Raw genomic sequence first — 25,291 nt, forward strand, 5'->3', positions numbered from 1 at the left:
AAAAACAAACAAACAACAACAACAAAAAACCTCCACCCCAAAAAAAAACCAACCCAATGTGAGCAGGGGAGGAGGAACAATCATATTCCAGAAATTCTTCCCTCGTTTTAGCCAAGGAATCATTAATCATTTTAAAATTCAAACAGAGTTGCACATTCATTTTCAAAATTCTTACCTTAACAGAAGTTTCAGGAAGATAATGTGGATTTCTCATCTTAGTTGTAATATAAAAGCGGAATTCAGGAGCATACTCGATAGTGGAGTCTCCAAGGCAAATGCATATACTCCCCGACTGCTTAAATGTCTGTTTGAGCAAAAGTGGCTCTAGGATGGGATCAAGTTCTTCTCCAATATTCTCCAGTAGCACTTCAAAATAACATAAGAATTAGCAGGACTTTCTTGGCATTTATATTACTGCTTGACTGTTCTTCAGAATACATATGTATAATGTGTACTTACAGTGTGCAAACAATAAAAATATTGAGCAATATCTAGATTTAAGAATGTTTTCTACCGTATTCAGCTAATCAAAAAATCAACCTTTAATTTCTTTTTAATATTATATCAATTTGCAAAAAAGCAACTAAAATGCTGTCTTTATTACTGCTGCCAATGGCTTAGAACAGCAGTTTAAGGCTACTATTTTTAAAAAGGAAAATTTCAACAAATTAAATGCCATATGCCATGGACACAATTTTAGATAACTGAGTCTGCTTCAATTTTCAATGTAAGCATATGAGATTGTCAAAATCAAGAAACAAATAATGGAGAATAAACAATCAATTTCTTTACTTGTAGTCACGTTAGCCATTGAAAAATAGCTAGAGTAGTCACTATGTATTTAATTAATATATTTCTATTTGAGGGGAATAAGACTACTTGCAATAAAGATACTACAGAGAATACAAGAATCATTAATGATCACAGCCTAGCAACCTGGTATTTATACTCTTGAAAAGCCAAATAAAAATGTTACTTTTTAGAAATAAAATTATTGTAACATGAAAACAAAGAAATAGCAAATCTCATAAAAGCAATTAAAATATACAAATTAAAATTAGTATTATAATTATATTGTGCTAAGAAGTATCTTATAACCTGGCATGAGTACTTCAATTACTATAGTAGAAAAAACAGAAAAAACAGAAAAAAATTTCTGTTTTCCTTAACTATGAGAACATTCAATAGTCACTAGAGTTCCATTTTTTAGCTAATTGTGCCCCCTCCAGGTTCTTCTGTAATTTACAGTTTCATTAGTCATTAACCTACCAGGACTGCCAAACTGAATGCAATTTTCCAGTGTTGTAACGAACTGAGGGTCACTGAGTTTGATTATATGCAAATTATTGGCTTTTTCCATATTCTTTATCCATTTGTTTGCTTGACCCTGAGGATCTATCATCAGAGGCCATCTTCTTGCATTACTGAAGGGAAAAATACAAACTGTTAAAACTGAAATATAAGCTCTTCAAACGTTTACCTCAAAGTACTTCATAAAGCAATTTATTCCCTTTTGTCATTAAAACAAAAGTGCATCAGTATGAAATGGTAGTAGGCACATACTCAGGTATAACTCTTGATGAATTTAACAGGAGATAGATTAATCTTGAAGTTCTCTGCAAAAAAATAATTTTTATCTTTCAAAGAAAGTACTTAGAATAAGACTTCTTACTTCCTAGAAAGTTTAATCACGCTGAATTTTATAACACTTTTGAAATAAAAAAGTTCTGAAATTTTTAACAGCTTTAATAGTCATGTGTATAAGTGATCATTTTCAAGTGAAAACTAATAGAATTTTCCATTAAAGAGACATTTTTAGTTAGTATAAAGGGAAATATATAAACAGATTAAAAGGTATCTACCTTTGGAAAAAAAAAAAAGAAAATCTGTACTTAGAAATCATGACTGATCCTGCTTGCAGAATCTCTGCACAGTAAGATGTGCCCAAATAAATGTGATTGCCTAGAAGATGGAATACATATGGAGTTAGGGAGCACAAGCGCCTTAGGTTCTTTGGACTGAAAATGGAGATTGTGGAAGCAAGAAAGCAGAAGTTTAGGAGCAAAGTTTTGGAAGAGAAATGTAACACGTGTGGCAGTAGCCTGAGATTATACATGGGATGCTACAGAGGTTCCTTCTGTGTTTATGGATCACAAATTGGACTTGGGAGTCACCATTCACCAGCTGGAGGATGGCTTCCTTCCCCCATGTAGAATGATTTAGGAAAATGGGTAATTTGGAAGGGACCCTGTCCAGCCTACCCAGGAAGGAAGAAAGCTTTGAAAGGTAAAATGCATTGAGAGATTCAGGAAATGCATTTGTAATTCACCAGGACAGCACAATATCAAAGTAGACATTAAGAAAATTAAATGTAAATGAAAGTTAAATGCTTTGTAAAGTTTCAAGTATTTTGAATAATTTGATAAACACAGATAAGGAGGAATTTGGTAACACAGTAGGCCTAGAGAAGCAAACAGAGGATTTGAAATCTCAACATGTCAGATGAGGCAGTAGCATCATCAATATTAGAAGACAACCTCACAGTAACAGTGTTCACCAAAGGATCCAAAATGTACTGAAAGAGTTGCTGACCTCACAAATTGCTAGTTGGTTCAGTTGTTTATGAGAACCCAAAGGGAGACCCAAGGTATATACAGACAGGTGATTTTAAGTGTAACATGATACAAGGTGATACAGCAACTGTAAACTGAACACAGTAAACTTACATATTACGCACATTCTAAAACAGACAATATTTATGTAATTTGCTCATAATAATTTTGCTTGTTCTTATTTTAGAACAGGAATTTAAGATCTGATAAATTCTCCACCAAAACCTATAGTATGTAATTTTTTTTCCTAATTACTTCCAAGTTTCATTCACATATTAATTTCAGACTTACCATGAAATACTTAAGACTGAATAACTAAAGAATGGTTCTCTAATAACAGCCAAACACACATAGCTTTCATCAATGATAAAATACTTCTTTACTGATGGGGATGCATAGGCAGACATTGTATATGCTTGCAAATTATCCTTGAATAACTCTCTAATTCTGCTTTTTAAAAAATTTGTTGTTACAAAAGCTTGAGTTGCATTTTTTATAGTTCCTAGGATCTTAATATAAAATTAATCTAGCCATAAACTCATTACTACAGGCATAATATATATCATCAACTTGAGGTAGATTCTAGCTCACATTTCCAAATTAGGAGCTATCATTTAGTTCTAAAATGCTAATCATCTTTTCATTAGTTCAAAGAGAATTTTGATCAAAGCTTTATGAAAGCGAAGTGTTAGGATGTACTGTAGAAGCACTGAATTAATTAACATTAGTCAACTGTTTAGCTCAAGTGATTGAATTATTAATACAGTAATTACTTTTAAAAGTTACATATACATTCATAATCCCAGCATATATCCTCTAACTTTAGTAAGTAGTTTTGCTTCCAAAAGTACAATCAATGCCAATTTTTAAACTCAAATGAAAGTATGCCAAGATTCTTTAGCTACTGCATTATTTTTCTTATGTTTCATTTTGTGCTTTGTCACCTATCCAATTGCCAAAACGGAAGTATTATCCACACAAATATGCTTCTAAAAGTTAGCCCAATAAAATACCATTTCAGTTATAAGTGAAAGCCTAACATTCACTCTATAGTAAAAGAAGTATCCATTCACTAGTGCTATACAACATTAAACTCCTGAAACAGTGAGAAGAATTTTCATGTAAACAGCAGCAAGAATCAAAGATTGGTATTAGCAAGTTTCTGCAGTAGCATATGGTAAAAACGATGCATAAATGTTAGGTGCATGTTATCACAGACATAACACCCATTAACCTGGCCATGGAAAAGAATTATAAGAATTATTTGTTCCTTATACAGAAAAGAGAACCAACAGACATGAAGTAGATGGGTAGCAATCACAAACAGAAAACTAGTTAAAGCAACATTGTTTCACAGTCAATTCAGCTTCAGCTGTGGTAAGAACAAAACCTAAAAGCTAAAAGTCAGTAGCCATGCATTAGCAAGCATACTGGACAGAACTGAGAGGTTCTTTGTTCACGGTCAGAACAAACACAAGTCCAAATGAAAATTATAACTGCTTACACAAGGTCACAAAGCTTAGCGTATTGTAAGCACTCAGCTCTGTATTTAACAAAACTACCCGTGCTACAGGTATCTCAGTCATCAGTAGGCACATTAATCTAAAGCTGATCACTAGTGAGCTGTAGATATTTCTAGATGTTAAAATATTAACATGGTCAGTTCCCATGTGACATGTTGTCATACAAATCACTGACGTTTGTGCTGATTGTGACATTGATGTATACCAGATGAACTCTGCCCAGACAAACATAATTCTAGTGACTGAGGTGAGACACAGATGTGCACGTATTAGAATACCACATAAGAATGTAGAATCATCTTAAAAGTGAAAGAATATTAGAGTTCATGGGATCCATATTTTCCTTCTAGGAGGAATTTTGGGATTTCAGAATTTGTTTCACTTTTCAATTAAGAATGAGAATACCTTTAAATATGCAGAATTTTAAAAAATGTTTTGGATCAGTGTATCATTCAATAAATTCAAAGTATTTTATTACAAAAGGGAATTTTTTTTTTAAAGGGGATTTCAAAATGAAAAATAAATCCTTCTTTTCTTATCAGAACTTTCTTCAAGTTGTGATAAGACTATTATCATATTAACCACATTACAACAGGAAGCTACAATTGCTACTCCCAAGCTTTTCACTCTATATATTATTTTGTAAATTCCAGCACATCAGAGATGTAATCAAGTCTCTACTATGAATTCACTTCTTAGTAATTTGTTTTTAAAGCTGAGGACTGGACCAGGTGCAAAGAAGACTTTGTGGCACCCCATTCATAGTGCCTACTAAAGAGGTCCCTACGCTAACCCAAAAATCAAAGCTCTCTTAGCTTTTGTCTAGGAATACACCAGGTGGTTCTGCTCCAGAAGGAACCCTAGGAATGACCAGTCTGGTAACTAGGGGAATGAGGCCCTAAAGAAAACAGACTCCACACTGTCAGTACGGATACACCTTTTCACCTTTCATACAATACCTAAAACTATCTAATGAATGAGGAAGACACATATCAAACTCCCAACTGCTTGAAGTGATGTGAAAGCACACCTTTCTGAAATCAGAGGTTATTGCAGGAAAGGCTTATCCCACTTTTTCTTGTTAAAGCGGTTTAGAAGTACATAGAATAAAAGGTAAGAAATGGAGAAAGAAACTGTCAGGAGTGTATTGTTTGGATCAGCCTCTGTAAGAAAGGAGACCAGAAGTTCTCTCCATTCTATCTTTTTGTACCTCCCTTAATGCCTTCAGTAGAAGATATATATGGGCCTTCTTTTCTTGTTTTGTTACTGTGCCCTAGCAAAATAGAGATTCAGCTCATCAGTGTACAAACACTTCCAAAACATCAGGGCTTCACACACTAAATATGTTACAAGCCTGCATGTTAAAATCTCCTAGCAGTTGGCAACATAAACTGTGAAACTGTTTATAGACAAGTAATCAAGATGTCATCTATAGTATTTCCAGTGCCACCTTAGGCAAAAATTGTGTGACCCTCATAGAAAGATTAGCAAAATAATCTTGAGTAGCTCTGCAGAAACACCACTTGGCAGCAACTGATGCTAGCGTATTTCTTTAAAATTAAAGAGCTTTAGTTTTTTAAAGGAGAATTATTTCCATATCTACTGATTATACTACACCAATAGTATTTAAAATTCTATTCCTGAAGTATGCAGTCTGCAGCATGTTTGTTAAAAAAAAACAAACAAAAAAAAAACCAAAAAAAAAACAAAACAAACAAACCCCCCCAAACCAAACCAAAACAACAACCAAAAAAAAAACCACCAACAACAACAAAAAAAAAAAAACCCAAAACCAAAACAGGGAAGGCAGGGAGGTGAAGGAAAGTATCATTATAGCAATCCATAGGAGTTAAAAAGGAAAGGAGTGAATTCACAGATTTAGAAACTTGACATTGTAAAGTTAAAAAGTATTATTGGTATTTCTTTTAAATTTAAACATTACAGTAATTTATAACTCTGGTTGTTAAACTGAAAAAACTGTCTATAGAAATAATAACTGAAAAGCATGTTGTAAGAAGCTATTTTAATGAAAATTATTCATTATAATTTTTTCTTTTTTTTTTTTCTTTTTACTTACGAGATAATGATGCCATTATCAATAGAAAACATGTCAGAAGGTAGTCCAGCAATATTCCAAGTTCTGATTTCCACTGGTTCTCCCAAGGTATTTGTTAAGGAAAAATCATCAGAACAAGGAATGTCTTTTGTTTTACATAGCAATGCCCACTCTTTAGTTTGCACCTAGGTAAGAAGAGAACAAATATCAATTGAAGTTCTGTCAATTCACAACATTTTCAAACTATTAAAAAATGGATTTTTCAACCCATTTCCTGTAACACTTGCTATATACAAGATCAGTATATCTTCAAATAAAAAGAAACTCATCCTTCTGTATAAAATGTCTAAAAATGTCTCTAAAAAAGCCTTTGTAAGTGATTTTTATGTATGAAATATAAGTTTATTTGGTCAGAGCCTTGGTATGATTTTATTTATCATTCTGCAGTAGATTTCTATAGCATAAAATGAGTGTAGAACAAATGAACGTATTCTAACTGAAACAAACAAACTTCATTATTTAACTCTCAGAACACACATCAGGAGCACTTGTCAGGACTTAACCAAATTGAACAACGTAACAATCAGAGTTGCTTTTTACTATTCTCTGTATCATCTAACTCCCTACAGTTGTGTAAACTATACATGTCTGTATGGTGCATAATAATAATGAAGACACACACCTTTAAATATGTAAACCAAAAGGCAAATTCCACTAGGAAGAATACTTCTAAAGAAGGAGAATGTATAGAAATAGCACGTTCAGATGAAAGGCACAATCTTGTATGAAAGCTATGTATAATGTCAAAGAAATATGCTGTAGTATTCTAAACTAAAAAGGGTTGGCAAAGCCTCAAGCAACAAAACTCAGAAATGCAGTGCTAAAGGAAATGGTCTAAGGGCTAGAGACATTCACAGAGGATTCATCAATTTGCATAAAGCAAAGTTTGTATATCAAGAGATATTGTAACTTTTTCTATTATGAAAACTGCAGTGGAAAAATTATGTAGCAGCAGAGCAGATGAAATTAAGAACTGCACAAAAGTGATTATGCTATCCAACAATTTCTGAAAAAGATACTTAACTAATATGTGTCTGCACAATCATGAGAGTAAGAATGAGCAACCAGGAATCCATATCTACTGTTGCACAGAGAATGAAAGCATGCAGTCAGAGAGAATTAAATTACACTAAACTTTTCGGATTTAGTCACTATGTATTCATTTTTCATGAAAAATCATGCAGATGTCTCTACCTTTTATGAATATAATCAGAACCTGTTATCTACACTTGCCTGGAATACAGTTCAGCACCCCTTAAGATGTTTCAACAAGAGTACTCCTACCTACCCGGACATAATGTTATGCACAATGCCAGTTACAGGCATAAAAGAGAAAACTCAAAATTACATAATTCAGAATTGTAAAAACTGTTGACTGTTTATTTACACTATAAATACTCATACCATACACTCACACTCTATAAAGTTTTAAAATAGTAACGGCACATGGACATTATGAATAAAATAATTGTTTGAAAAAACAATACAAAATTTCTAAAGAAAAATGGATAAATTAAGTCTATTTGAAGGAAAAGTGGAAATTCAGATTATATCAAAATTCTATGTTCAGATGAGGTACACTGATTTTTTTTTTTCCCCCCTCTCGATTTTTAGCAATTTTTGATATCCTGGACCTCATTTTCAAAAGAAATGGACATTAATTAATTTTTAATTCAGTGCCAGGTTTTGGTGTTCAAAAACCTTCCAAGTCAGGGATATTTTGACATGCAAAAATTGTTATATCTAAAATCAGCTGCCATGTCAGAATCTTCTTGTATTCAGAACTTCTGTTTATTTCACTAAGAGTTACAGGCACAAATCTGCTGTGTTATTGACCTATTGTATCTTCATCTCTTTTTGTACAGAATTATTCCTCTTTCAGAACTTGCTTAATTGTGCTGCTGCTGAAATAGAAGCTAACTCTGTTTTCTTTCAAGTTAACGATAATTTAGCCATTGAATGGAATAGAAGTAACCAGAGCCATGTGGTATAAAGTTACTGGCAATTGCTTTAGAGAAGAAAAGCAACCAAAGGACTCCGTGCTTTTCACAGCAACAAGTACTTTATAGTAGAATGAAGGAAAAATTCCCCACAAGAGTCTTTTAAACAAAACTCAAAATCCTACAATACAGTTTCAGTTCCACTTCTGAATTCTATGAAAACTGAATTTAAAAATATAAACTTTGTATTAGAAGTAAAATTAATACAATTTAGATTATTACGAAACACAGAGATAAAAATCACTGTATGAATTACTTGTCTGTAGCTGGACGTAAAGGCTCCTAGGTAAGCTACAATTCCAGATGAAATAAGTATATCTCCAGTCAAATTGATGTACTGCCTTCCCAGCTTCAAAGCAGTCTCATGCCAGCGAGATTTCTCGCCCCCAAGACCACCAATCAGTTGTTCTGCTCGCTGTAGTTTTTTGCTGCATAAGTCAACCTCAGAATAAAAAAAAAAGTGTATTATATCAAATCATCTCTTTAAAGACATTTTACAAATATTAAAAGCATTCAAGGATTATTTCCCTTTGCAGCTGTTGTCTTGAGTAATTTAATTAAACAGAAAGAAAACACCACCTTATTATAATAGAAATGTTTGAAGAACAAAAGAATCTCAGTACCAGCACAATAAAGTCTATTCAGTTAAGGATAAAGCTCTATTAGAATTCTTTACTATCTAAGTAGAGACCCATTTCAACCATGGGATGGAGGAGGAAAATTATGCCAACTCTTGCTGCTCTTACAATCCTCCCTCTCTTCTGGTAACTATAGCAGCCAATTTACACCACAGTAACAAACTGCTTTTGTAGTTTATCCCTCCCCTTTTACTTCCAAACCATATCAGGATGCAGAAGAAACACACAAAGACCTGACTTTAACTACAGACAGGAATTAAGACTCCATTTCAAATTCTGATACTATTTTTGTAAAAAAAGTTCAAGATTACGTACTGCAAACCTTAAAAAAAAATAATACCATCTTCTAAACATTGCCTATTTCTTCACACATAACAACACTTTAACAGTCAGGTACAGAGTTTACCAGAAACATTCTCAAAATTGCACTAGCACAGAAGGCATAAATAAATTTTCAAAACTTTAAATGTACTGACTTGCAAGTTAATGGATGAATCAACTCTTAGTATACTCATTGTAAATTTATCTCCTCACAAGAAAGCAGATATGAGTGAGGATGTAAGAGAGGGCTAGCAGTTGGTAAATTCATAACATCTACATTTTCTATTACTTTAAAGCATTTATTCCCCATGCTTTGCCCATTTATAACTTCAGGACCAATATACCAAAATAAAAAGGTGGTTATCTAAAAGTACAGCTTGTTCAACATATTGGCAGTTAATAGGAAAAATACCATTTGACAAAGAAGCAAATTTTAAATAATTTTTTGGATTTCAGTAGAACAATAGTTCATCTTTTGCATCATATACCTGATTTTCCAGGTCAGCCTTCTCTTGTTTCTTGGATTCCAGTGTCTGCTGAAGTACAGCCAGTTTGTCTTGAACTTCCTTAAGGTCTGCTTGTTTCTTTCTTAGACTATCCATAGCAATATTTAATTTTTCTTCAGCTTGATTCAACTTTAGCTTTTTGGGTGCAACATTTTTTGTCACTCTAAATAAAGTCAAAGAATAAATTAAACATCCTAAAGACACAACCTCACTGCAGGGTTACTACTGAAAAAATTAACATAGGAAAGACAAAGGAAAACCTCAGCAACCCAGTAGCTCATGCATTCTGTTTCATAATTCTATATCTGAAGACAATTAGTTGTTTCTGTGCTGATACCGACTCATTTATGCAGTTTCTGCAATTTTTTTCTGTAATAAAAGGTAACAATTAAAAGCAAAAAGGGTTATGCCTACAGACTGTGTCTAACTGACCACAATTTCAAATCCATTATGGATTTGTGCCATTAGAAACACACAAATAATCATATATATATTAAATAACACAGACACTGTATACACACATACAGCCAACTGTGTACACAAAATGAAATAAATAATTAACAGCTTTTCACATCCAAGGATCTATTTTCCAATTTTCAGGATTTCAATCTTTTACACAGATATTTTTGTGAGGAGAATATTGGAAGTAACATCATATAACTGAAAACGTATTGTTTATCTTTCCAAAAACAAGCAGCAAGAAAATATGCTAGAAAGTCTCTCTGCTCAACTGAAATGGTATTTTACAAGTATTTATCTCATAATTAATTAATCCTCTCTCATACTGGTATAAGTTGCCATCTCCTTTAAAGTCTACCTTTTTAGTTAATTTTCTCTCTAACAATTTGTACTTGTAACGTGAAAAGTTGTTCTCAAACTGAGAACTCTTACCAAGTACGCATTTACTAGTATTTTAGTTGAGTAACAAAATATCCTCTCAAATGAAGGCATGCACTACCTACCATGACTCAACTTTCAAACTGCAAGTTGGAGCTTAGTCACCCAGTGCTGATTTACTATTAAATGTGAGTTCCCCATGTTTCAAATTAGGAGATAGCATGAAAAATAAGCACACTTTTCACTGCATCAAATACAATGTCTAACAAAAAAATATCCTTCAGGCTTGATATGACTATCAGAAACTTCCAAAGACATTTCAATAATTGCTCCATTTTGTGCAACACTAAAAGGAAGTTAACTTTATTTGCTAGCTGAACAGACTGTTGCTCCCACACCTTCTCAGTAAAACTCAGCATGGAAAATCGGGCTCTATACCATAACATCAGGTATCTTACATGAATGGATCTTTATGACTGCTTGTTTGCACAGGTTTCCCACTAGTAAGAAGTAATTTCATATCTCTTTTGGTGTGAAAATAAACTGATTTCTTTAATCAAATTTATTTTAACTTTTTTTTTTCCATACATACTTACGTATCATAAAACTCCATGGCTATGACCCATTTGCACAGACCCTCTGCTGCCGTAGAAGCATTTCGAATCTTGTCTGGTACAAACTCAGGATTTGTAAGATACTGTTTTCTTATGATAGCCATGTAAGCTGGGGGAATGTTATCCTTGTCATATTCATGAAGAGACTGAAGAAACTTTATGTCACCCAGAAGTCTCTTAGCAGGACCCCAGAAATCCTCAATTTTTTTTCCAGAACCTGATGGATCTGGAATCCTGTCTGCCTTAATGCCTTTAAGGATGCATATAGCTTCCATTGCAAGCTTGACACCAGCAGGAGGACTCTTCATGGATTTAACCACTGTAATATCCTTAAAATAATAATTAAAAAATACCTTTAGAGCTCTGAACATAAGTGGATTAATTCTTCTGTTACAATAGAAATAATGACAATTTTTATGGCACCATAATATTTTTATATGCATTTGCTATTCTCATACTTGGTATTTTTAAATATGCTATGATCTCCATTTCATAGCACAGGCCTGCATAGTCCGTACACATAGATCTCATTTTCTTTTTGAAAAAAAAAATCAAAATTAAAAAAAATCCATTCTTTTTAGTCCTTTCTTTAAGGTGCTATACAGATTAAACTAACACTGACATCTAAACAAAAATATCTGAAATCTAGTCAACAATCAGTTTAGAGGAGACAAAAAAAAAAAAAAATCTTATCTGTAACTCATTTTAAGTTGTACTTTTTCTGCTCCTAATTCAGTAGTGAGCATTGCACCTCAGTTATGGGAGTTCAGATGTTCCAGCATTACGCTCTAGCCTCCAGTTCAGGCTATAACACAATACTTCCAAGCTTACCGACCACATCAGCAGTGCATTCATAGATTTAAGATAACAAGGTAAAAGCTGCCTTCAACCCAGAACTAAAGGTCTATGCTCTTCAAGTACAGAAAATAAATCAATTATTATTCTGGTCAGTTATTAAACTCCCAGAGTAAGCTGAATGAGGGAAGAGGCAGCTAAAAGGAAGAAAACTATTAGGTAAGAAATACTGAAATGATAAGAAATAGCAAGAAATTAATAAGTAAAGTTTTAACTGCAAATATAGAACGATAATCGAAAAGAATGAAACACTTCTACACATATATGTAAAACTAATTAAGCAAGAGTTTGTAAACTAAAGATTTATGGAGAATGTCTCTTACTCTTCCCAAAGAATAACTGCATTGAAATTAAAATATTCTTTCGAACAGCTCTTCTCAGAGAATACATAGTCCAATAAATTAAAAGATTTCTAGATCGTCATGTGTATTTTGCCAATTAGTGTTAGACTTTTGAGAGCTTGCCCATGGTTTCTTTGAGGTCTAAAACCTTGGCAATTTAGAAAGAGGTATCTTTTGAGTTCTAGGGATGTTAATTTTGTAACCACACAAGTGTTCAGGAGCGGGAAACAACAGCAAGTTAATAAAGCCAGGGTATTTTAATGAGGAAGCTGGAAAACTGGCTGATGGGATCTTCAGGAAAGGAAGTCCTTGGAGAGGAAAAACAATCAAAGTTAACCAGCCATTCCACGAAACAAAACTAAGGACAAACACAAATTGACTTAATACAACCAAGAGTTGTAAGCAGAATAGGAGACTATTTTAAAGACACTATTTTAAACTCAAACTAAGATGAGATTAAAAGTAATATTAAGTATAACAAGAAAAATTTTATGACTACAGTAATAGCAAGAAAAGTACTGGCTAGGTACTTAGTGAAAAGGGTGAAATACGAGTAAATAACGTACAGAGTCAAAACGTTAAATGTTCTTTGCATCTGATGTCTCTAAAATATTAACTGTGAGTAGGTGACAGCACATTTGAGAACACTGTCAAAACACAGCAAAGATTCGACCAAGGTCACAAAGGTCCAGACCTATGCAATGAATGATGGAAAAGAGAATATGTTTATTAAATTTCCAACCGATAGAAAGTTGAGAGTAAATGCAAATACACTGGAGTAGAAAAAAGGAAATAAAAATCTTGATAAATTTGAGAAATTAAAAAGTATAGTAGAACAAACAGAGGGAAAAAAAAGGGAAAGCAATTATTACAAATAGTGATTTTCAGGAAATTATATAGTTGTTAGCATGAAAGACAAACTACACGTGTCAATAATCCTCCTCTACTCCACACAGCATCCAGTGAAACTACAGCTGAAATACCATGTTCAACTTTGGGCAATGCACATGAAGTGAACATATGGAGAAGGTCTAGAAAGAATAACCAGAAAAGCCCTTTTGATTTATGAGAAAAGACGAAAAGAATAGTGATGACTTAGTGTGCAGAAAACTGGGAGTGGTGAGATCAGCGAGTACAGCCTTTAGCCACATAAAAGATAAAGAACCATGCCCACAGGGAGAAGGACAGAAAACAAGGTGAAGTTGTAATGAGTTGTAATGTACTGTTAATCTTGTAACAGTAAACACCAGGAAAATCTTTGCAATTATAACTGTGTAAAGTGGAACAGAACACAAGTGGAAGAAGATAACTTCCAGAGGTCGCTTCCTAGTTCTAAATTTCAGTATTTTCGTATGCATATTGCTGCAAAACTTAGATGCCAACAGCAAAATAACACTTAAAATTGTTATACTTTCTCTAATCCTTGCTGAACAATGAGCCACATGAGGTACACAGTTCCTTCTGACTTTAGATACTCATTTCAGCAGTACTGAATTACGTATGTCTCTTTGTCCAAACAAAGCAGTGAATCTGCACATTTATGTACATAGCTTTATGGGCATAATTTGTAATGTGTCCCCTGCTCTGCTTTCCATCAGAGGTGGCCAGGGCGAAGGGTGAATCAAAACCAAGAGTCCTGTACAGGTACTCTAAGCTCTCCTACACACAGATTTTTTTTGTGTTCATCATGCTATTTAACTATCTTTAAACCCTTGGAAGTTCCCACTACATTTTTTTCCTCTTGTATTATAATATTCCCTTCTTGGATAGACTAATCATTGGCAGCAGATGAAGTATTACTTCATTAGCCTTCAAAGCCTCGATCTTGTCTTGTCATTCACAAGTATAATACACTTGCCTTGAAGTGATTAAGTAGCCATCTACTATTTTCACAAAGCATGCCAATGATCTGACAATACCAGAATCTAAAACTTTTGATACCAACCAATAGCTGTAGCTAATAAGTCATCTAGTTTCTATCTAAGGAGGTTTTCTTGAAAGTTTTTGAAAATCTTTATTTCGGCAACAATAGCTGGACCATATAGTCCATCCTCACTCTTACAATTTGGGAGACTTCTTTTCATCCCAAAATGAGAAAACCATTATCCAGGCAAAGAAAACCTGAACATCCATAAAATCAAAGGTGGCTGCCTCCACTGTCATACTCTTATGAAGAGTGGTCCCCTAACAGAGAGACATAGAATTTCAACCTCAACTTCTAGCATCTGAAAGACTGAATATAAAACTATTAGTTGACAGACTGGCAGGTTCTGAATAAGAAAGTAAAAAGCACACATTTTCTAGCTTCTCAATTGTTGAGTCAAAATATTTTTATAACTATGGATTTTTAAATGTCAAGAATAATATTTGATCTTGTAGTCCATCAAAATTTAGCAGTATAGCTTTTTCACTGGAAAATAAAGACAGAATAGCATTTTGCTTTTTAAAGCTGAAAGATTTCAATAAGTTTCTAAATTATAAAACTGTGTAAGTATGTCAAATCTGAGAAGGCAAATATTCCATGGTTGTTTGTATCTGAATGCCTCTCCAGTGCATAAATATGCATTGTTAGCCATACCTGCGGAGTAAGAGTGTCGAGGGCAGCCAGAGCACTTTCTAAATGAGGCATGGCTTGTGCTAAGTCAGCATCACATTCATCTTTGATGGCTTTTGCAGCCATAGCCTGTTCATTTGCCACTGCTTCATCAGCTTTCACAACTTTTTCAGTTTTAGCTACTTCCAAAGATTCTTTTTGTATAACGACCATCATCTCATCAACCTGCTTGCTAGCTTCCCGTAACTGAGGTTGCAGAGCCTCCAGCTCAGACTGCATCAAGGCTACTTGAGATGCAGCAGAGTCCAATTTCTCCAAGCCAACTTCGTATCTTCTTTTCATTTTCATCACCTTACTGAAAATAAAAAGTACATTATTATAAAGATATGTTATCAGTACTCGATCACTTCATTCATTGGGATCCATTCTCCAAACTCACTACTCTGAATAATCAAATGCTCTGCCAATCTTGTTTTATTTACTCAACAAAGAGTAAACATAGCAGGGATTACTTGAGCCATAGTCTTGAAATATTCTATCAGGTATATTCAGAGATTGGGATATAGATAAATAAGTGATCACTTATAGGTAAATAAGTGATTGTTAAGCTTCTGCGGCTTTGTTGGCAGAAGCAACAAAATCAAGATGGCACAGTAGTAATGGACAAGAAAATGAGAGGGAGGAGATGGGGATATACTAGTGAAGATTATTAGTTGAGATGAGACTGAAATAGGATTAATATAATTGGGAAAATCACTTCAGTAGCAGAATGTGAATGGATCTGGGGACAGCCAACACTGTCAGAATCAAGAAATTCCAAAGGCATTGGATCACTGCATTCAAAACTGTATTTCTTTATTCCTGGAATTTCTTGCTGCATGCAGTGTTTCACACAGCCTGCTGATCAAATCAAGCACTTGTCTTAATTGTTATGGTAGTGTTTTATCAATTAGGAGGGGGGAAAAAAAGAAAAAAAGGAACTTTCCCTCACCAGCTACAAAAATAGAACAGATGTGCACGTGCACAGGCACAGCACAGCTGAACCCTGTTAGCAAGCCAATGGCACCTTGGAAGCTGGTTACCCAGATGTCATCTTCCCTCCATCCTCCAGAGAACCACAGAGAAAGCAGGCTGCATTAATTACTCTGGTAGCATAATATACATAACCAATATATAGCAACATCACCAGGAGCATTAGAAGTGGTCTAATGTAAGTATATTTTGAGAGCATCAAGTTAGACTTTTTGTCCACTAAGGAAGCATGTGTCCTAAGAGTATATTTTATCTATCTATCTACCATTCTGTTAATTTAAATTAACTAAAAAAAAAAGTTACTTGTTTTGTGCAGATTAACTATAAGACACAGAAAATAATATTCTTGGTGAACTTGAGTTCCCCTAGAAAAGCTCACATAATAAATCCTTACGTGCGTTTCTTTTCAAGTAGACTTTTAAAAGTGGAGATCAATTCCAAGTATGAAGTAGGTGTAACATAGTTCCATCTTTGAAGCTCTGTATGGTATAAGTCAGATAAAACAATGGTAGACATATGAAAGCTTTTGCACATCTCAATACACCCACTTCGAGTTTCTTCTGACATTTCGACATCTTCCAAAAAGCGAGAGGCAACAGCTTCTAATGCATCTTCAGGCCATGTCTAAAACAAATTAATAAATATCTGCTTCAGAATTCAGTTCAAGCCCCCTGTCTTATTTCATCCAGTAGAAATACTGTTACAAAAAGGAAAATTTCGCATTTTCAGTATGTCCATATGTGTGTGTAAACTGTCTCTGCTCTTCCTCTTCAAAGTAACTTTTAAAGATAGACTACTATGTTTTAAAACTTGATTTAAGTTCCTCTGATTCTCCATATGATTAAATTCTACATCTTAAATATTCTAAGGTCTTTTGCACATAACACTCAGATAGAATATAGTTTTACTGCAAAGTAGTGGGGAAAAATCTGGTGCTCTACATTAAAAAGATGCCTGAATATTTCCATTACAAACTTTTTTGGCACTCTAGGCTCTGGTGGTCCTGGTAATAGAAGAAAAAAACTACATATTTAAATCTGTAACGTCTACAGTATTATGTTCATTCAATTATACTCTTATACCACAATGAAGACAGTTATTTTCTTGGTGATTTTGCATTCAGCCTTTATTGGCCTTTATTACAGTCAGAACAGTTCTAATGGTGTAAACAATTTAAAACACAACACTAAGAAAATTCAAAGTATTTTTCACTGCTAACTTGACCAAAGATAATTACTTGCTATAAAAATGGTTGAAGTCATGCTTGTATTGCATTTCCATTAGAATAACAAGCCCAACAAAAGTTTTGTTTTTACCTGAAACCAGTCTAGTGTGCAGCAGTTGACAAGAGCTGGAAATTTACGAAGGCGATTACGGAAAGCATCTCCAATGGGACTCATTGCCAGTACTATATGAAGCTGATCTCGGCAGCGATCAACAAACATGTTAAAAAGAGCTACAGGACTGCCATCTGTCTGTTTTGCCCTGTCCCGTTGGCGATCTATTTGACGCATTTGTTCACAAATTTCTTGTTTCTCATCTACTGCAAAGAGGTTTGGCACTTCACCTGCATTTAGTAAGTTGTTAATGTCTTCTAAGAATGACTCCTTTTTAATCTGTGTATCTGTGAACAAGAAAACTCCTTGCATTTCCCCTTCAGTAGATTTTCTTAATATGACTTTTAAGTCTTTATGCCACTCATTGACACCATAACTTTTTGTTATTTCAACCTGAAAAAGGTTGTATTCAGCCATATATGCTGCCAATCGAGTAAGAGACTGTCGACCACTACCTCCAACACCAACAAGGAGGGCATGGCTGCGAGGCTGTTTCAGAATACGGGAAATTCGACAAATATGTTCTATAGCAAATCGGAACAAGACAAGCTGCATTGGCTTTTTGCTCGTGTTATTGAACTCTTCAAGTTGACTCTCTACAATTAATCTCAATTGATCCACATTGCTAATCTCCCTGTATTTAGTGTCCTCTCTCTTAGGGTCATGAAAATCACAAAACATTAAGCTACGTAAGTCATCTTCTTCCACTCTGCCATCATTGTTGAAATCCAGATGCTGGAAAAGTTCGTGAAAGTCTTCATGTAAGTCATTTTTCACTACTTCTTGGATAAATCCAACAAGCCAAGCCCGGTCAGGATTATCCACCAAGCGATCATAATACACTCTAAGAACCTGTATAATAAAAAAAATAGTTCTTGTAATAGTTGATTCTGCTCTTGAATTTATACTTCTTTTAAACAAGATTAAACAAACAAAATTCTAAAAAAGGCTTTAAAATATAAACTGTCTTAAACTTTGCTATACAGAAAAAAAAACCAAAATAGATACTTAGAATTAATTTGAACAGTTGAGCTCAATAATATTACTTCTGAATAAAAGTGAAAATTCATATGGAAATACATATACACACATACATATAAATTTATAAATATTATTACATAAATGTACAAAAGGCTGCTTTAAAGAGGAAGGGATCATGTTGGTCTCTCCACTACAGCTAGAGAGGACAAGGTATGTGTTTGTATTTCAAGAAAGAAGACTGCAGCTGGATATTAGAAGATGTTTTTCCTGAAAAAGATAGTAAAGAACATGAATAGATTGCCTGGAAGTCTGAACATCCTTCATCCTTAGAGAATTGTAAGAAATTTTTAGAAAAACACTTCAAAAGTTACTGTTGTTCCTTTCCAGTCACCCAGGACTACTACTTGCTGTTCCTCTCACTGTTGATTCTGTTTTTTTGGAGAAAGGATGGAAGAAATGGAAAGGACTGTGCAGGCATTCAAAGCAACAAACAGAGGCTCCATAATCACATGAAAGTGAAGGTATCAACAATCAACTTGTTTACTACAATATGACTCATACTTTGAAAAAGTCTGATTTCCTCTACCCATACAGTTTACAAAATCCTTTCTCATTAGTGTAATACCAATTCACATCTATTAGCTAATAGGAGATGGCAATACAAAAAGATTAATACACAAATCCACATCTTTTTCTTATTTATAATAAATATCCTTTCTTAGTATTAGGTAATTTACCTCATGAACCCAGAGGCGTTTTATAACTCCTGCAGATTCTGTTGTTTCAGGCCTTGACAGGCAAACACCTTGAATAACACGTGAAAAATCACGGAGATTGAACAAATAGTGAGATTTCGCTGGGGTAGGAAGTAGATTCTTCATACTTTCTTTATATATATGCATGGTTCCATTGATAATTTGCGGAGTCAGTTCTACATATTGTGATGGAAAGCTGTAACTGATAAATTATAAAAGGTCGTAAGAACAGAATGATCCTCATAATTCCATCATACTAGCGTGTGAATTAATAAATAATATTGTATATGTACACTGATTTACTTAAGTTCATGCAAATTTTTAAGTTCTATGATTATACTTCCTCACAGGCAGTTTTACAAATCTTAGTTCTCTCACTGGATTAACAGATTAACTCTGCAAATCTAATCTAGTAACTGTGGAACATGCTGACAAATTTAGCCACGTTAGACAGCTAATTATACCCTTTCCCCCCGCTCATTTTTACGACAAACAGCAGTAACAGGTAAGTCAGCTCAAATAGCCCTTGCTGTTTCCTGGGACCTCTCTACCTCAAAGGCTCAGAAGCTGTCAAATCACAGACTTGGGCTGGAAAGAGAATGTGAGCATTTTTGGGGTTTAACTGTCAAAAAGACAGTGAAAGTTGAAGTCCATTCCTAATGATGGAATTAAAAACTATGCAGTGGTGAAAGGCCAAAGAGTAACCAAAGGAAATTAAAGAGCAGTTTCCAGTTCTATTCTTTGAATAATAACTAAATTCTATTATTCTTTATCATACATCAAAGAATACTGTATTACAGTAATATCTCAACTAACTGAATTAGTCTCAGCTGATCTAAACATCTTCAGAACACTTCAGAACAAGAACTTTACCACTGGAGTATTTTAAGATGAGCCCTACTTCTGTGGCATAATGAATAACTCAAAAGGCACAGGATGTAAAAGATTATAATTTATTTTCAAGAGCAGCATCCTACAAACATATCTTGGAGATTTCCTAGTACCATAATTTAAACAATGACTTTGATATTTTCCAATACATAGGTCACTTACCAATAAGAGGTCACTTACCATGCTGTTAGATGCCAGTCTAAGATTCGAGAAAAAATTGTGTACATGGATTCATCATCAAACTCATTAATAGTAACTGTATTGAAGTGTCGCAAGAATCGTGGTGTTACTGGGTTTCGACCGCCACCTAAATATTAGAAAGCATCAATGCTATAAGTAACAGAAAATTTTAAAACAAAATAGTAAAATCCTAGCAATTTTTTTTCTAATATTCATCTTTGATTCAGCTAGCAGGCTCACACTGAAAAGTACCACACCTTGTCATAAACCTAATGAAAGGAACATACAGTTCAGTGTCAGTGTGTTCTCCTGTAACCAATAGTCTGCAAAAATCCAGATTATCAAATTACAGATAGATACATTTGACACTATTTTAACTATGTTTCTGTTATAAAACTTTTATTATAAAATCTAAGCACATGTTCTTGATTTCCAAAGCATTCCAGTGAAAGAAGCCTCTACAAGTAATACCGCATACTTTATTAAATTTATTTTTTTTTTCCAGTTCTAACGTTAGTAGTTTTTATGACTAGATTTTGATTTGGACAATGAAACTATGTATGGAAATAAGGGGGATGCAAACCAGAAATTTATTGGATACTTCCTCCTTCTTTTTGGAATTCGGGTTTAAGCTGCTGCATAGTGTGTTCAACCTTCTTATAGCAGAAAAGTGGAAAAAAGTAGCTGGAAAGTGGGCAATCTCCATCCCTAAAATCAGAAGCATAGCTAAGGGCAACCAAATTAGCATGGTAAGTTCTTTTAAAACATCTGACTTCAGCTCAGGCATGATCCTGCACTAATGAAACTAAGATACTCCTGGCCTGGAGCTGTTTACCTTTCAGCCACCTGAGACTGCACGCAGAACTAGCGATTGTCCATATTTAACTGTGTATGCATTACCAGTATCTGCTGAGGAATCTCAGCACTTTATGCTAGATAGGCCAGTTATTCATCCTACTTCCTTCTACCCCAACTAAGGTCATCTCTCAGACACAGTAGTTTACAATGCTTCTTGAAGTTTACATGTGCACTGATGGCAAAATTACACAAGTATTGGGATATAAATACTAATTTTACCCAAAAGAGAATCCTTTCCTAATACAAATTTTAAACCTAATTTTAACAAAATAGCTTTTAATGTTCTTTAAATAGTTTTATATTTGCTTCAATAGTACTATATACAAGTACAGGCTTTGCATTTTCATTTCTTATTAGGAGAAAAAAAAATAAACACAGGCCGGAAAGAACATAATTTTGTGAGTTCTTGAAATAGCTCCCTATACAAATCTACTAAAGTAAATTCTTCAGTCTGACACTGAATTGTGATATTTGACACAAACAGTTAGGACCATAACTTGTACATTTGATCAGTCCATTTTTCACCATTCAACCATAAAAGTACTGGAACAAAACTAGCTACAAACATCTCCTGGGAAAGGCAAATTTGACCCCATTTCAGAGCAGTTGAAAGTCACTTCTACACTATCACCCTGAACAGTAACATAGCATAAAGGAATGCTTTACAGAAAAAGCACCTCCAAGATTTAGCTATTTCTGATGTTAAAAACACAACAACAACAAAAACCCCAAAACAACCAAAAAAACACCCCCTGCCCAAAAAACCCCAAAAACCCCTACAAATAAACAACAACCCTAACATGCAGTTATGTCAGAACATAGCAAAAATCATGACTTTACTTAAGCTTTAGGAAAAATGAAGATGTAAGATTTTAAAATTCTTTTACAGTTTCCTTCTGTGCAGTTATTCCATAGACTGATACTTAGATCAAGTGCTTTTAACTGTGGATGAACGCTACCTCTAATTTAAAATGACTGCAAGAAGCCGTTTTGCTTCTTTAGGAAACCAGACAGGTGAAAGAGCAGTGGACCCCTATCCCATGGGCATGCCTCACCATTCCAAACACAAAAGTAGTATCAGTGGAGAAGGTTCACTAGTATGTTCGTGTGTATGTAAACAACTCTACTCATTTTTAACTAAAATATGGCAGATTCAATTTTTTTAACTAAATAGCTCATATAGTCAATGTGTATGCAGGCTATCAGAAATATAATGATCTCTTTACACCATATGCTTTACTACTTTTTTTTTTCCCAAGTGAAGTTTATCTGCTTAAAAACATCACTTAATGATATTTAGAAAAGTTTTGAAGGAAAACAAAATTGACTGAAGGCCAATGGAGGGTCTCATTAGACCAAAGAGTTTTCATAAATACTTTGTAGATACTTTCTTGTCTTTCTGAAAAGCACATTTCTTCCTGGTAGGCTTGTGTAGTCTCTCTGCTACTTCTCAAGCACTCTACTATGACTGGTGTTCATGTTTCCTGCAAGGAAAGGGTTACTCAAGTTCTATCCCTAGCCATAAAGACCCAAATTATAAAATTATGCATCAATAATCATTCAGCTTTTGTAAACCAAAGAAACAGAAAAAAGCATATAAGACACATCTCTTACCTGGTGGTCCCATTGCACACACAATCTGAACATCTACAAGTTTAATCACTGAGCAGTCTTTAAGGTCATACCAATTCCAGTGATCTAACCACTGTCGTAGTAATTCAACAGGTGGTTGAGCACCATAGACCTCTCGTGCAGGCATATTAACATCATCTACAAATACAACCTGAAAAGAAAAACATAAAGGATTTTGCTTTTATTTATTTATTTTTCCAAATATATGCCACCATTTCATTTGATTCTGGAAACACTGCATATCAATTCACTCCCATTAAAATTAATGGAAATAAAACACATAAATACATGTTTTTTTGAAAAGCAGCCCTAAGCTTTCAATGGAGTTGCTGCTGAGCTAAAAAATCAAACTCAAGAAGTAACTGTACCACTCTAAATCCACTAGAAAACATCTACAGAGGAAAGAAAAACTGTGCTTCTCTTCTTATTTCTGAGTGTATTTAATGGTAATTAAACTAGTACTTGCTATTTAAACATTACTGTGCTATTTACATGGCTTTTCTTGGGAAAAAAGATGGAGTTGAGAAGACCCACAAACATCTCAAACGTCAGTGAGACTATGGTTCTGTTTTAAATCTATTAAACATTACATCTTTCTTGGAACCATTGTTCCTAAAGTATAGGCCAATGCTGATCAGGAAACATCTTCACACAACCAACCTAATGCAACTGATGCAAGTTCTAGAAACACATTTATGCATTTTATCCCCATTTCTTCTTATTCTCTAACTGATATAGAGTAGAAATTTGGTCAAAAGAAAAACAGGTTAAATCATGGGCCTTGTATATTATTTAGCACTGCAATTTGGGCAATATACTGAAATGGTTTGAAGAGTTCTCAACTAATACAGACCAAGGCAAAAATCTATCCCTTCAAAGTATCTCATACATTTTTAAGATTGGGCTAAAATACATCTTAAAAGAATAGCTTGCAGGGGAATACCTTAAAACATTTTAAATAATACTTTCTTGAGGAACTTGTAACATTAACACATTTTGCTCTTTATAACAAGTGTTTATTAAATAATAGCTAGGAAATACTGAAAATGAGAAAAAAAAAACCAAGGCTGCAAATACAAAAAGTCTATAGGCATCCTAAAAGTACCAGTATTAAATCATGCACATCTACCTCTGCATTTTAAACATAATAATTGTTAAATTTTCTTAAAAGGTAAATTTTTCCTTAATCTGGGTTGGAAAAAAAAATATAATAGAAACTCCTTAAGATTTAAATTTACAATCTCATTGCAACTCTTCTGGACAGAGGAGAAAAGGATTTGCTCACTGAAGGAAAAAAAAGAAAAAGAGGTCTACTCCAATATCCTCAAGCTTCTGAGCACTCATAGGTCACTGCTCTTTAAGGGTTTGGGAGGCATCAGTAAAAACAACATAAAATATTCAAAACCTCCTTTAATAGGAGATAGTGGGGGAGTGAGCAAGCAGCTGTGTAGTGCTTAGTTGCCGGCTGGGTTTAAACACTGACAAACTCTTATCTCTAAGGCAATTATCACAAAATATGGAGGGGGAAGTATGACAATGCTGTTCACAGTTAATTCAAATCATATTATATATCATATTTTCTTCTGTTGATTAAAACAGGATGGATATTACGGGGATAAGGGAGAAAGAAGAGAAACATGAAGATATAAATTAGAAGATTTAGAACTCTGACAGTTTATTTCAGTTGAGCAACTTTTCTTGATATCACCTGTGATCAGTTGAGAAAATAAAGCATTTACATATTTGTTTGCATTTAAAAACTTATTTACAAACAGAAATATATCAGTTACCATTCTTTTCCCAAGAGGAGGTCCAAAAATTCCTCTTCTCCTTTTGTCCAACTTGGACATTATAATATTCTGAGTCTGAGCTGCTGTAGTTTGTGCTGAAAAGTTAATGAACAGTGGCTTGTAGACTTCTTTATCCAAATTATTTAAAAGAAAATTCTGTAAGGATTGTGAAGAGGAGAAAGTTAAGCTATATACATAGATAATAAGATATTGTATTACTTCAGCAATCAAACAGAGAGACATTTTTGTACCATTTTTATTCATTTAAATGATAAAATAGTAATTTATCTCTAAGAGAACTCTAGTAATCGTATTTCACCAGATAAACTAATATTCTAATATTCAACACACAATAAACTTCATTTATCAGAGAAAAATTTCTACCTCCGATATAAACATTTTCACATTTTATCAAAAAAATCCTACCTACTATATTATACAAATTCAGTATGTTAATATTTTGCACACATGATACTTCATAGGACTAATTAGAGTTGATATATATTGCCTATAATAATCCACACACAATCTGCAAAAGTATCAACAGGTCCAAATATTTATGCCTAGTTTTGAAGTGTTCCCAGGCATATAAGGGCATAGCAAGAATATCTAAAGATAAGCTTTACCACAGACATTGGTAGTATTTTATAATGCTAACTACCTTCCAAAGTCCCTCATGTTAGATGCAATTTAACCTCTGGGGGAAATATGGATCTAAGTCAGCATTTCAAGAGTGAATGGTACTCATTTCTTACCCATATGTGAGCAGTTGAAAGTCTGCTTTCAACTGCTTGAAGATACCCTTCCATGCTTCCAGCAGTTGCTACAGAGCATTATTGCATATAAAGTAATGTCTCTAATGAGTAGTCTAATCTCTATCAACATTGCTGGGACCTTTCAGACTATATAGTCTTTTCA

General features: G+C 33.9%; 1 protein-coding gene across 1 annotated transcript in view; it reads right to left on the reverse strand.

The window, feature by feature from the left end:
- Positions 1 to 154: 154 nt before the first annotated feature.
- The window catches only part of DNAH7 (dynein axonemal heavy chain 7), a gene marked incomplete at both ends in the record, with an annotated part of 79,614 nt that continues 54,477 nt past the window's right edge, over positions 155 to 25,291 (reverse strand). Inside the window, 13 exons of the mRNA XM_029084215.1 lie at positions 155 to 366; positions 1,270 to 1,424; positions 6,213 to 6,376; positions 8,508 to 8,693; positions 9,699 to 9,879; positions 11,150 to 11,496; positions 14,942 to 15,272; positions 16,344 to 16,573; positions 17,266 to 18,138; positions 19,005 to 19,224; positions 20,094 to 20,220; positions 22,566 to 22,734; positions 24,374 to 24,529. Of these exons, the coding sequence (XP_028940048.1) occupies positions 155 to 366; positions 1,270 to 1,424; positions 6,213 to 6,376; positions 8,508 to 8,693; positions 9,699 to 9,879; positions 11,150 to 11,496; positions 14,942 to 15,272; positions 16,344 to 16,573; positions 17,266 to 18,138; positions 19,005 to 19,224; positions 20,094 to 20,220; positions 22,566 to 22,734; positions 24,374 to 24,529 (3,351 nt within the window). The remainder of the gene's footprint in view (positions 367 to 1,269; positions 1,425 to 6,212; positions 6,377 to 8,507; positions 8,694 to 9,698; positions 9,880 to 11,149; positions 11,497 to 14,941; positions 15,273 to 16,343; positions 16,574 to 17,265; positions 18,139 to 19,004; positions 19,225 to 20,093; positions 20,221 to 22,565; positions 22,735 to 24,373; positions 24,530 to 25,291) is intronic.

The sequence above is a fragment of the Antrostomus carolinensis genome, unplaced genomic scaffold, assembly GCF_000700745.2.
Source record: "Antrostomus carolinensis isolate BGI_N321 unplaced genomic scaffold, ASM70074v2 scaffold16760, whole genome shotgun sequence".
Taxonomy (NCBI): domain Eukaryota; kingdom Metazoa; phylum Chordata; class Aves; order Caprimulgiformes; family Caprimulgidae; genus Antrostomus; species Antrostomus carolinensis.